Raw genomic sequence first — 15,675 nt, forward strand, 5'->3', positions numbered from 1 at the left:
CCCTACTACATCAACACACACAGCCCTGCTACATCAACACACACAGCCCTACTACATCAACACACAGCCCTACTACATCAACACACACAGCCCTGATACATCAACACACACAGCCCTACTACATCAACACACACAGCCCTACTACATCAACACACACAGCCCTGATACATCAACACACAGCCCTACTACATCAACACACACAGCCCTGATACATCAACACACAGCCCTACTACATCAACACACAGCCCTACTACATCAACACACAGCCCTACTACATCAACACACAGCCCTACTACATCAACACACAGCCCTACTACATCAACACACACAGCCCTGATACATCAACACACACAGCCCTACTACATCAACACACAGCCCTACTACATCAACCCACAGCCCTACTACATCAACACACACAGCCCTACTACATCAACACACAGCCCTACTACATCAACACACAGCCCTACTACATCAACACACAGCCCTACTACATCAACACACACAGCCCTACTACATCAACACACACAGCCCTGCTACATCAACACACACAGCCCTACTACATCAACACACACAGCCCTACTACATCAACACACAGCCCTACTACATCAACACACACAGCCCTACTACATCAACACACACAGCCCTGATACATCAACACACAGCCCTACTACATCAACACACAGCCCTACTACATCAACACACAGCCCTACTACATCAACACACAGCCCTACTACATCAACACACAGCCCTACTACATCAACACACAGCCCTACTACATCAACACACACAGCCCTACTACATCAACACACAGCCCTGCTACATCAACACACAGCCCTACTACATCAACACACACAGCCCTACTACATCAACACACAGCCCTACTACATCAACACACAGCCCTACTACATCAACACACACAGCCCTACTACATCAACACACAGCCCTACTACATCAACACACACAGCCCTACTACATCAACACACACAGCCCTGATACATCAACACACACAGCCCTACTACATCAACACACACAGCCCTACTACATCAACACACAGCCCTACTACATCAACACACAGCCCTACTACATCAACACACACAGCCCTACTACATCAACACACAGCCCTACTACATCAACACACACAGCCCTACTACATCAACACACACAGCCCTGATACATCAACACACACAGCCCTGATACATCAACACACAGCCCTACTACATCAACACACACAGCCCTGATACATCAACACACAGCCCTACTACATCAACACACACAGCCCTGATACATCAACACACACAGCCCTACTACATCAACGCACACAGCCCTACTACATCAACACACACAGCCCTGATACATCAACACACAGCCCTACTACATCAACACACACAGCACTACTACATCAACACACACAGCCCTACTACATCAACACACACAGCTCTGCTACATCAACACACACAGCCCTACTACATCAACACACACAGCCCTGATACATCAACACACAGCCCTACTACATCAACACACACAGCCCTGATACATCAACACACAGCCCTACTACATCAACACACACAGCCCTGATACATCAACACACAGCCCTACTACATCAACACACAGCCCTACTACATCAACACACAGCCCTACTACATCAACACACAGCCCTACTACATCAACACACACAGCCCTGATACATCAACACACAGCCCTACTACATCAACACACAGCCCTACTACATCAACACACAGCCCTACTACATCAACACACACAGCCCTACTACATCAACACACACAGCCCTGCTACATCAACACACACAGCCCTACTACATCAACACACAGCCCTACTACATCAACACACACAGCCCTGATACATCAACACACAGCCCTACTACATCAACACACAGCCCTACTACATCAACACACAGACCTACTACATCAACACACAGCCCTACTACATCAACACACAGCCCTACTACATCAACACACAGCCCTACTACATCAACACACACAGCCCTGATACATCAACACACACAGCCCTACTACATCAACACACAGCCCTACTACATCAACACACAGCCCTACTACATCAACACACAGCCCTACTACATCAACACACAGCCCTACTACATCAACACACACAGCCCTACTACATCAACACACAGCCCTACTACATCAACAAACAGCCCTACTACATCAACACACAGCCCTACTACATCAACACACACAGCCCTACTACATCAACACACACAGCCCTGCTACATCAACACACACAGCCCTACTACATCAACACACACAGCCCTACTACATCAACACACAGCCCTACTACATCAACACACACAGCCCTACTACATCAACACACACAGCCCTGATACATCAACACACAGCCCTACTACATCAACACACAGCCCTACTACATCAACACACAGCCCTACTACATCAACACACAGCCCTACTACATCAACACACAGCCCTACTACATCAACACACACAGCCCTACTACATCAACACACACAGCCCTACTACATCAACACACAGCCCTACTACATCAACACACAGCCCTACTACATCAACACACACAGCCCTACTACATCAACACACAGCCCTACTACATCAACACACACAGCCCTACTACATCAACACACACAGCCCTGATACATCAACACACACAGCCCTGATACATCAACACACAGCCCTACTACATCAACACACACAGCCCTACTACATCAACACACACAGCCCTGATACATCAACACACAGCCCTACTACATCAACACACACAGCCCTGATACATCAACACACAGCCCTACTACATCAACACACAGCCCTACTACATCAACACACAGCCCTACTACATCAACACACACAGCCCTACTACATCAACACACACAGCCCTGCTACATCAACACACACAGCCCTACTACATCAACACACAGCCCTACTACATCAACACACACAGCCCTGATACATCAACACACACAGCCCTACTACATCAACACACAGCCCTACTACATCAACACACAGCCCTACTACATCAACACACACAGCCCTGATACATCAACACACAGCCCTACTACATCAACACACACAGCCCTGATACATCAACACACAGCCCTACTACATCAACACACACAGCCCTGATACATCAACACACAGCCCTACTACATCAACACAGCCCTACTACATCAACACACAGCCCTACTACATCAACACACAGCCCTACTACATCAACACACAGCCCTACTACATCAACACACAGCCCTACTACATCAACACACACAGCCCTGATACATCAACACACACAGCCCTACTACATCAACACACAGCCCTACTACATCAACACACAGCCCTACTACATCAACACACAGCCCTACTACATCAACACACACAGCCCTACTACATCAACACACAGCCCTACTACATCAACACACAGCCCTACTACATCAACACTCAGCCCTACTACATCAACACACACAGCCCTACTACATCAACACACACAGCCCTGCTACATCAACACACACAGCCCTACTACATCAACACACACAGCCCTACTACATCAACACACAGCCCTACTACATCAACACACACAGCCCTACTACATCAACACACACAGCCCTGATACATCAACACACAGCCCTACTACATCAACACACAGCCCTACTACATCAACACACAGCCCTACTACATCAACACACAGCCCTACTACATCAACACACAGCCCTACTACATCAACACACACAGCCCTACTACATCAACACACAGCCCTGCTACATCAACACACAGCCCTACTACATCAACACACACAGCCCTACTACATCAACACACAGCCCTACTACATCAACACACACAGCCCTACAACATCAACACACACAGCCCTGATACATCAACACACACAGCCCTACTACATCAACACACACAGCCCTACTACATCAACACACAGCCCTACTACATCAACACACAGCCCTACTACATCAACACACACAGCCCTACTACATCAACACACAGCCCTACTACATCAACACACACAGCCCTACTACATCAACACACACAGCCCTGATACATCAACACACACAGCCCTGATACATCAACACACAGCCCTACTACATCAACACACACAGCCCTGATACATCAACACACAGCCCTACTACATCAACACACACAGCCCTGATACATCAACACACACAGCCCTACTACATCAACGCACACAGCCCTACTACATCAACACACACAGCCCTGATACATCAACACACAGCCCTACTACATCAACACACACAGCACTACTACATCAACACACACAGCCCTACTACATCAACACACACAGCTCTGCTACATCAACACACACAGCCCTACTACATCAACACACACCCCTACTACATCAACACACACAGCCCTGATACATCAACACACAGCCCTACTACATCAACACACACAGCCCTGATACATCAACACACAGCCCTACTACATCAACACACACAGCCCTGATACATCAACACACAGCCCTACTACATCAACACACAGCCCTACTACATCAACACACAGCCCTACTACATCAACACACAGCACTACTACATCAACACACACAGCCCTGATACATCAACACACAGCCCTACTACATCAACACACAGCCCTACTACATCAACACACAGCCCTACTACATCAACACACACAGCCCTACTACATCAACACACACAGCCCTGCTACATCAACACACACAGCCCTACTACATCAACACACAGCCCTACTACATCAACACACACAGCCCTGATACATCAACACACAGCCCTACTACATCAACACACAGCCCTACTACATCAACACACAGCCCTACTACATCAACACACAGCCCTACTACATCAACACACAGCCCTACTACATCAACACACAGCCCTACTACATCAACACACACAGCCCTGATACATCAACACACACAGCCCTACTACATCAACACACAGCCCTACTACATCAACACACAGCCCTACTACATCAACACACAGCCCTACTACATCAACACACACAGCCCTACTACATCAACACACAGCCCTACTACATCAACAAACAGCCCTACTACATCAACACACAGCCCTACTACATCAACACACACAGCCCTACTACATCAACACACACAGCCCTGCTACATCAACACACACAGCCCTACTACATCAACACACACAGCCCTACTACATCAACACACAGCCCTACTACATCAACACACACAGCCCTACTACATCAACACACACAGCCCTGATACATCAACACACAGCCCTACTACATCAACACACAGCCCTACTACATCAACACACAGCCCTACTACATCAACACACAGCCCTACTACATCAACACACAGCCCTACTACATCAACACACACAGCCCTACTACATCAACACACACAGCCCTACTACATCAACACACAGCCCTACTACATCAACACACAGCCCTACTACATCAACACACACAGCCCTACTACATCAACACACAGCCCTACTACATCAACACACACAGCCCTACTACATTAACACACACAGCCCTGATACATCAACACACACAGCCCTGATACATCAACACACAGCCCTACTACATCAACACACACAGCCCTACTACATCAACACACACAGCCCTGATACATCAACACACAGCCCTACTACATCAACACACAGCCCTACTACATCAACACACAGCCCTACTACATCAACACACAGCCCTACTACATCAACACACAGCCCTACTACATCAACACACACAGCCCTACTACATCAACACACACAGCCCTACTACATCAACACACAGCCCTACTACATCAACACACAGCCCTACTACATCAACACACACAGCCCTACTACATCAACACACACAGCCCTGATACATCAACACACACAGCCCTGATACATCAACACACAGCCCTACTACATCAACACACACAGCCCTACTACATCAACACACAGCCCTACTACATCAACACACACAGCCCTGATACATCAACACACAGCCCTACTACATCAACACACACAGCCCTGATACATCAACACACACAGCCCTACTACATCAACGCACACAGCCCTACTACATCAACACACACAGCCCTGATACATCAACACACAGTCCTACTACATCAACGCACACAGCCCTACTACATCAACACACACAGCCCTACTACATCAACACACAGCCCTACTACATCAACACACACAGCCCTACTACATCAACGCACACAGCCCTACTACATCAACACACACAGCCCTACTACATCAACACACAGCCCTACTACATCAACACACACAGCCCTACTACATCAACACACACAGCCCTGATACATCAACACACACAGCCCTGATACATCAACACACAGCCCTACTACATCAACACACACAGCCCTGATACATCAACACACAGCCCTACTACATCAACACACAGCCCTACTACATCAACACACACAGCCCTACTACATCAACACACACAGCCCTGATACATCAACACACAGCCCTACTACATCAACACACACAGCCCTGATACATCAACACACAGCCCTACTACATCAACACACACAGCCCTGATACATCAACACACAGCCCTACTACATCAACACACACAGCCCTGATACATCAACACACAGCCCTGATACATCAACACACAGCCCTACTACATCAACACACACAGCCCTGATACATCAACACACAGCCCTACTACATCAACACACACAGCCCTGATACATCAACACACAGCCCTACTACATCAACACACACAGCCCTGATACATCAACACACAGCCCTACTACATCAACACACACAGCCCTGATACATCAACACACACAGCCCTACTACATCAACGCACACAGCCCTACTACATCAACACACACAGCCCTGATACATCAACACACACAGCCCTGCTACATCAACACACAGCCCTACTACATCAACACACACAGCCCTACTACATCAACACACCGCCCTGCTACATCAACACACACAGCCCTACTACATCAACACACACAGCCCTGATACATCAACACACACCGCCCTGCTACATCATCACACACATCCCTGCTACATCAACACACACCGCCCTGCTACATCAACACAGAGCCCTACTACATCAACGCACACAGCCCTGATACATCAACACACATCACCCTGCTACATCAACACACACAGCCCTACTACATCAACACACCGCCCTGCTACATCAACACACACCGCCCTGCTACATCAACACACAGCCCTACTACATCAACACACACTGCCCTGATACATCAACACACACCGCCCTGCTACATCAACACACACAGCCCTGCTACATCAACACACAGCCCTACTACATCAACGCACACAGCCCTGATACATCAACACACACCACCCTGCTACATCAACACACACAGCCCTGCTACATCAACACACACAGCACTGCTACATCAACACACACCGCCCTGCTACATCAACACACAGCCCTACTACATCAACACACACAGCCCTGATACATCAACACACACCGCCCTGCTATATCAACACACACTGCCCTGCTACATCAACACACACCGCCCTGCTACATCAACACACAGCCCTACTACATCAACGCACACCGCCCTGCTACATCAACACACACCACCCTGCTACATCAACACACACAGCCCTGCTACATCAACACACACAGCCCTACTACATCAACACACACCGCCCTGCTACATCAACACACAGCCCTACTACGTCAACACACACAGCCCTGATTCATCAACACACACCGCCCTGCTACATCAACACACACAGCCCTGCTACATCAACACACACCGCCCTGCTACATCAACACACAGCCCTACTACATCAACGCACACCGCCCTGCTACATCAACACACACCACCCTGCTACATCAACACACACAGCCCTACTACATCAACACACACAGCCCTGATACATCAACACACACCGCCCTGCTACATCAACACACACCGCCCTGCTACATCAACACACACCGCCCTGCTACATCAACACACACCGCCCTGCTACATCAACACACAGCCCTACTACATCAACGCACACCGCCCTGCTACATCAACACACACAGCCCTACTACATCAACACACACAGCCCTGATACATCAACACACACCGCCCTGCTACATCAACACACAGCCCTACTACATCAACACACACCGCCCTGCTACATCAACACACACCGCCCTGCTACATCAACACACAGCCCTACTACATCAACGCACACCGCCCTGCTACATCAACACACACCACCCTGCTACATCAACACACACAGCCCTACTACATCAACACACACAGCCCTGATACATCAACACACACCACCCTGCTACATCAACACACACAGCCCTGCTACATCAACACACACCGCCCTGCTACATCAACACACACCGCCCTGCTACATTAACACACACAGCCCTGCTACATCAACACACACCGCCCTGCTACATCAACACACACCGCCCTGCTACATCAACACACACCGCCCTGCTACATCAACACACACCGCCCTGCTACATCAACACACACAGCCCTGCTACATCAACACACACTACCCTGCTACATCAACACACACTGCCCTGCTACATCAACACACACTGCCCTGCTACATCAACACACACCGCCCTGCTACATCAACACACACCGCCCTGCTACATCAACACATACCGCCCTGCTACATCAACACACAGCCCTGCTACATCAACACACAAAGCCCTGCTACATCAACACACACTACCCTGCTACATCAACACACACACCGCCCTGCTACATCAACACACACCGCCCTGCTACATCAACACACACCGCCCTGCTACATCAACACACACCACCCTGCTACATCAACACACACCACCCTGCTACATCAACACATAACTTTGCCACATCAACACACAACGCTGCTAATAAACTCACACACCGCCCTGCTACATCAACACACAGCCCTACTACGTCAACACACACAGCCCTGATTCATCAACACACACCGCCCTGCTACATCAACACACACAGCCCTGCTACATCAACACACACCGCCCTGCTACATCAACACACAGCCCTACTACATCAACGCACACCACCCTGCTACATCAACACACACCACCCTGCTACATCAACACACACAGCCCTACTACATCAACACACACAGCCCTGATACATCAACACACACCGCCCTGCTACATCAACACACACCGCCCTGCTACATCAACACACACCGCCCTGCTACATCAACACACAGCCCTACTACATCAACGCACACCGCCCTGCTACATCAACACACACAGCCCTACTACATCAACACACACAGCCCTGATACATCAACACACACCGCCCTGCTACATCAACACACAGCCCTACTACATCAACACACACCGCCCTGCTACATCAACACACACCGCCCTGCTACATCAACACACAGCCCTACTACATCAACGCACACCGCCCTGCTACATCAACACACACCACCCTGCTACATCAACACACACAGCCCTACTACATCAACACACACAGCCCTGATACAACACACACCACCCTGCTACATCAACACACACAGCCCTGCTACATCAACACACACCGCCCTGCTACATCAACACACACCGCCCTGCTACATCAACACACACAGCCCTGCTACATCAACACACACCGCCCTGCTACATCAACACACACCGCCCTGCTACATCAACACACACCGCCCTGCTACATCAACACACACCGCCCTGCTACATCAACACACACAGCCCTGCTACATCAACACACACTACCCTGCTACATCAACACACACTGCCCTGCTACATCAACACACACTGCCCTGCTACATCAACACACACCGCCCTGCTACATCAACACACACCGCCCTGCTACATCAACACATACCGCCCTGCTACATCAACACACAGCCCTGCTACATCAACACACAAAGCCCTGCTACATCAACACACACTACCCTGCTACATCAACACACACACCGCCCTGCTACATCAACACACACCGCCCTGCTACATCAACACACACCGCCCTGCTACATCAACACACACCACCCTGCTACATCAACACACACCACCCTGCTACATCAACACATAACTTTGCCACATCAACACACAACGCTGCTAATAAACTCACACACAGCTCTGCTACGTCAACACACATGTCCCTACTACACCAACACGCAACTCGGCGAAACATCACATACAAAACTTTGCTACATCACAAATACAAAATTCTGCTATTTCAACACGCAACTCTGTTGCGTCACACAATTATAAAACTGCTACATCAACACATCTTTCTTCTACATCAACACACACAGAACTCTGCTACATCAACACACACAATTCTGCTTCATCAACTTACAAGTTTGCTATATCAAACATACAACTTCAGCTTCATGGCACATTCACAACTCTACATGACCTCAACTATTTTACATCGCACACATAACTGCTACATCAACACACAACTCTGCTAAATCAGATGCAAACAGCTCTGCCACATGAATACTAAGCTCTGTTACATCACTCACAGACAATTCAGCTACCTCGCACATGCACAACTCTGCTGCATCGTACAAACAACTTTGCAACAACATTGCACGCACAGCTCTGCTACAACGCACGCACACACAACTTGCTAATATCTTGCTCCTGGTCACATGACCTAGGAATATCATGTGACCCCTATGTCCAGACTTTCCTTCAGACTTTGCACATACTGATCGGTGGAGGAAGGACCTGTCGGCTCCCTGCTCCACCATTGTATTTGGCTGTATCTGTATCCTAGCATGTAGATGATAGGCTATACCCCGACCTCCCAGGATAGTTCCCCATAGTCATGTGCTTCTGGTCCATACAGTAATCACTGTGGCACCAGGCGAGTCATAGTCACAGTCACACGATGCGGCAGCGGACGGGAGCCACGCTGGAAACGGCAGGAGACGGCGACCGGTAAATATAGTACACAAGCTGCACAGACATGACTAATGGCGATGGAGGGGTGGAATACCTAGCCTTCACTACCTCACCGTGACCTCGTGTCTGCTCACTGAGGATTGCTGGGATTGCACCCATCGTCTTATTCTGGCTTCTTCCAGACACAGAAAAAAAAGAGAAAAAAATAAAAATAAAACATTATTAGCACCAACAGAAGGTGTACTCAGTGACAAATTCTTGTGACTAGGAATCTCTTGTCTGAAAAATGCTTAAAAAAATCTGTCCAGGGGTCCCGAGTGTGACATCTACTGCCCCTCTACGCCCCAGACAGCCCCAAGAATCCGGAATTCACCCCTGAGATCTACAGAGAGTCAGTAGTAGGGTGTCTGCTAGGAATGATCAGCCCTGAAGGCCAGAGACCCCAGAGGAGGGGAGGCTGAGGGTCCGTAATCTTACAGATGTGTGAAGTATGGGTCACTTATAGCAGCTCCTCTGATTGTTGATTCTCTTTCTTTTCAAAGTTCTGTGCATTACCAGCTCCTCCCTAGAAGTTTTCAATACGCCCAGTAAATACGGTAATAAAATTCTATCTATCTATATGTCTGTCTACTTGTAATCCTGCAATCATTATTAACCCTTTAACAAGCCTTGCAATATGAATCAGGATAAAAGCCAGATCAGATTCTCAATTTGCAGACATAGTGTTTCGGGATATTGCACCTCATCAGTGCAAAGTACGAGGTCTGATTTGGCTGGGTGAGAGGCTTAAAACTGGGGTCTAAGGGGAGATTGGCATACCTGGTCTGGCATGCCAGTATGAGGAGACTTAAACACCTTGCATGCTCCTCTGGGAAATTAAATATGCAAATTATCTCTTCAGAGAGAAACTCTAGCGCCACCTATTGGAAATAGCAATCCTAAAGTCATTGTCGACCTTTTAATGAGCCTTGCAATATATCTGTCTGGTGATCACATATCTATCTTTCTACCTTACCCATTTCCCGTGTTTCCTCCTCAGAGAGATGTTCTGAAGAGATCTCCGCAGAATATCTGCAGTTCTATAAGCCGCATGTGACCACGGACGGCCTGGCCTGTGTGACTCGCTGCGCTCCAGGCACGCCTGGTTTTATGGACTGTAATTCTGGTAACTGTCAGGTCAAGGGAGATGAAGGCCCCCAGTGCTTGTGAGTACACCGTGATAATTACATGTCATAGCGCCAACTGTGCCGCACTGCGGTGCACCCCGCCGGTGGTTATTGTCGCCGCCATATAGACATATGGCGCTGTACTGTTCACAAAAAATTGAAATGCGCAGAGGGGCCTTTAAAACCAAAAACATAAACCTAGTTCTTGCTCTTCGCATTACAGCTTCCTTGGCTAAACGTGTGCCTGGCAATGTGTTAACATCTAAGTCAGGCACCCTGGGGGGCACCGGGGACAACACTGTTCGGGTGGCTGAGACAGCAATTCTGGCAGTACACGAGGCTATCACACACTAGTAAAGGATCTTCTGGAGACACTCTAAATGTAATCCAGGACAAGAACTTTTGGAACCACAAAAGACTCGAGGGGGCAACTAAGGAAGTTATTGTGTTGGTCACCTTTGGGGGTGGCTGATGAAGTCATAGTGGTGCAGTTTAAAGGAAAATGTCCTAAGGAATAAGCCAACGAATCTGAGAACACCATGATGTAGATGTAAGCAGGTTGTGGGATGCAGTGACGGGCAGGAGGCAGAGCAAGGGTTAACAATTTTAATTAACAATGGGATACTCCACGCAGGGAGGCAAACAGTTAAATTGAGGAATAAACGGTTAAATTTGCAACGGATATGCAGAGTTCAGGAACAATGAATCAGGTAACGGCAGTGGGTCGCCCTCCCAGGGCTGTGGGGTACTCGGTACCGGGCCGGTCCTTCAGAGGGGAATGTCACAGCAGCGGTGACCCGGTCTGTGGCCCTGGGCGCCCATGTAAAAAGGGGTTGAGTTGGGAATAAAGTTTATAAGTGATTTGTGACGCCACCTGTGGTGTTCGGCAATGAAGGTGTTAAACCGACGCTGCAGACAGATCCTCTGGGACTGATGGTGTAGTGCAGCTATGATGGTGTAGCCCTCCACAGGCAGGGCTGTAGTCCCAGGGCAGTGTAGATAAAGGGTTAGGAAGAAGGTGCAGTGTTTGGCACAGAGATGTAGCAGTGCTGAGGATGTTGCAGGAAGGAGGCAAGGACACAGTAGGGTGCAGTTTCTTTACCTTTACTTGGCAAATGCAGTCCAGGGTCCTGATTACAGATGGCACAGGAGCAGGCTAGCCTGGAAGCAACTCTGGAATCTCTCTATGCAGATAGGTTGTGTAGTCTCCTTCCTAGCGTTTAGTTGAGGTACATGCAGTACTGTGTAACACTGAAGTTCCTCCTTCTTATCTTCTCTTAGAACTACCTCGTATGGCAGACAGCTGTAGCCCTCTATCTCTCTTGGCTCACCGGTCGCTGTTGTGCCTCCGAGTCTTAGGTGGGAATAGAGCATTTACAGCTTCCTATTCCTCTGGTTTCTGTTGCAGGACCTTCAGTATCCATACAACCGTGGAGACCAGGCTCCAGATCATGCGCTCTCACAAGGAGGGAGCTCTCCGTCCTCAGTTCAACCTCCAGCTTCTCACTCCACATCTACACACATTGCCTTCCTCACAATAACTATTTCCCCTCCTGGCCCTCAGAGCGCGCTCCTCCCCCAATCCTGGTTCAAAGCTCCCTCTGCTGGCCTGGAGTGCGAACATGTTGCATGTCATGGTTAACTGTTAGAGAGACCCTTCCTTGCTTCCAAGCATGACATCACCCTCCCAGGAGGAAGGCAATGCCATTGTGGCGACCATACTCCTGGGGGTGCCACATTCCCCCCTAGTGCAAGTCAGCACTCCTGGACTGATGAAAAAGATGATAAACATATAAACAAATAATATGAAAGTTACAAGATTTGAAAAAGGAAAAATTACAAAAACCAAAAGCTCCAAAAATAGTCCTGTGATGACAAGTCCAAGCATCAACGTCCATGGTCCATTCCTGGGCAAATGGTGAACTATTTACAAGGTAGTGTCCACACACAGTCCTGTGGTCAAAATGTCCATGAAACAAATGGGAAAATTCAAAAAGGAAACTCTTACAGATTATCTGTAGGCACAAAACTTGAACAGTTACATATATACAGTTTGACAGTTACATTACTTTAACTTATTATATGCGGAATCTAATGGGTGGTGTTGTGAGTTCATTTTCCCCTTCGTCACTGAGGTCTGGTGAACTCCCTATTCTGGTAAAGGAAGGTAATGAGCCTGATTACCAGGCACCTGAGCCTAATGAGGATGACTGGCTGAGTGGAGTCACGGACTGGATATAAGGCTGCCGACGCCCTTCTGCCCTGCGGGTGATTTCTCTGTGGACTTCTAGGACACCAGTCTGATTCCTGCTCCTCTAAAGCTAAGTTTTCTGCTTTGCCTGTTAGCATTTGTGTTTTGCTTTTGTTTGCCTTGCTTTTCTGGATTCTGCCATTCCCTGCTGGAGTGAGTTGAATCTCCTTTTGCCGGTTGCTCTGTCTTCAGAATATTCCTGAGTACTGACATAGCTTTTTTGAAGCCTAGCGTCTTCAGGGCCTTTTTCACTGTCAGTCTGTTGGCTCTTATTTTCATAGGGTTTTTCACGGATTGCAGACAGCAGCCTTCCTGTCCTTTCCTACCTAGTTAGCTTGGGCCCCATCTTTGCTCAGTCTATCTTTCTGTCTGTGTTAGTGTTTTCATCTTGCTTCACCGTCATTATATGTTGGGGGCTCCCTATTGCTTTGGGGTCTGCTCTGGGGCAGTTTAGATTTCCCCTTTTTTTCTTTAGGCCTATTTAATTCTCCGGCTGTGATCGAGGGGTCTAGGGCATTGTAGGAACCCCCCACGGCTACTGTTAGTTGTTGTGGATAGGATCAGGGGTCTGCAATCCGATAGCTGCCAACCTCTCTGGTTTTCTGGACTTAGCTAGCATTTCTGTTTTTGCCTCCTACGGTACTCAATCATAACAGGGTGGTATACCTTGTGTAGTACGGGTAGACCTGCGTAATACTGGTGTGGTTGTGGAACTCACTGGTTGTCTGGTACTAACCGCTGGTGTTGAACTGACTACAATACTGATGTTTCTACGTAACACAGGGATACTAGATTGTCTGCGAACTCTTAGTCTCACCATGGGTATGACAAGAATCACCACTGGTAGGGCGAGGGTTCTCTGGCTCCACTGCTGGTATGGCATCTGCTACCTGAACTTCCTGATTCTCAGAGTTCTCTTGAGTCACGTCTTCTTGTACTACCAGTTGGGGAAATGTCAACACTGGCACCACTATAGCATCATTTACTTTAGTCCAATTGGCAGGGAATTCTCCAAGTATAGTGCTGACCTTTGCTTCTTCTTCTATGGGTTGAATGTTATTTTCTTCTTCCATTATTTCTTGTAACTGGTCAGGGCACAGTTTCAGATGATCCCTTGATATTGCTGCTGAGGTTTCTCCTCCATCTTTACTAATAAGGCACACCTTGGTATTGTCAAAGTTTGAGGGTAGAATGGTGTAAGGTTCAGCTTCCCATTGGTAATCCAATTTATGCAGTCTTGTTTTCCTCTAGAGAACTTGTTCACCTGGTGACAAGGGAACTGCAGGTGCATGTTGGTTGCAGTGCCTTTCTTGTTTTTGTCTTGCTTATGCTAGACTCTTCTCCACACACTCTTGTACTCAACGGTACTGCTGTTGTCTTTCTGTATCCCAGTCAG

At 48.3% G+C, this 15,675-nt stretch overlaps 1 protein-coding gene across 1 annotated transcript in view; it reads left to right on the forward strand.

Annotated features, from left to right (window-relative positions):
* LOC141074127 (mucin-12-like) overlaps positions 1 to 15,675 on the forward strand; it is a 64,214-nt gene that overhangs the window by 37,853 nt on the left and 10,686 nt on the right. Inside the window, exons 7-8 of the mRNA XM_073561657.1 lie at positions 11,405 to 11,458; positions 11,902 to 12,067. Of these exons, the coding sequence (XP_073417758.1) occupies positions 11,405 to 11,458; positions 11,902 to 12,067 (220 nt within the window). The remainder of the gene's footprint in view (positions 1 to 11,404; positions 11,459 to 11,901; positions 12,068 to 15,675) is intronic.

The sequence above is a fragment of the Dendrobates tinctorius genome, unplaced genomic scaffold, assembly GCF_039654945.1.
Source record: "Dendrobates tinctorius isolate UK_male_01 unplaced genomic scaffold, ASM3965494v1 ptg000324l, whole genome shotgun sequence".
Lineage (NCBI taxonomy): Eukaryota > Metazoa > Chordata > Amphibia > Anura > Dendrobatidae > Dendrobates > Dendrobates tinctorius.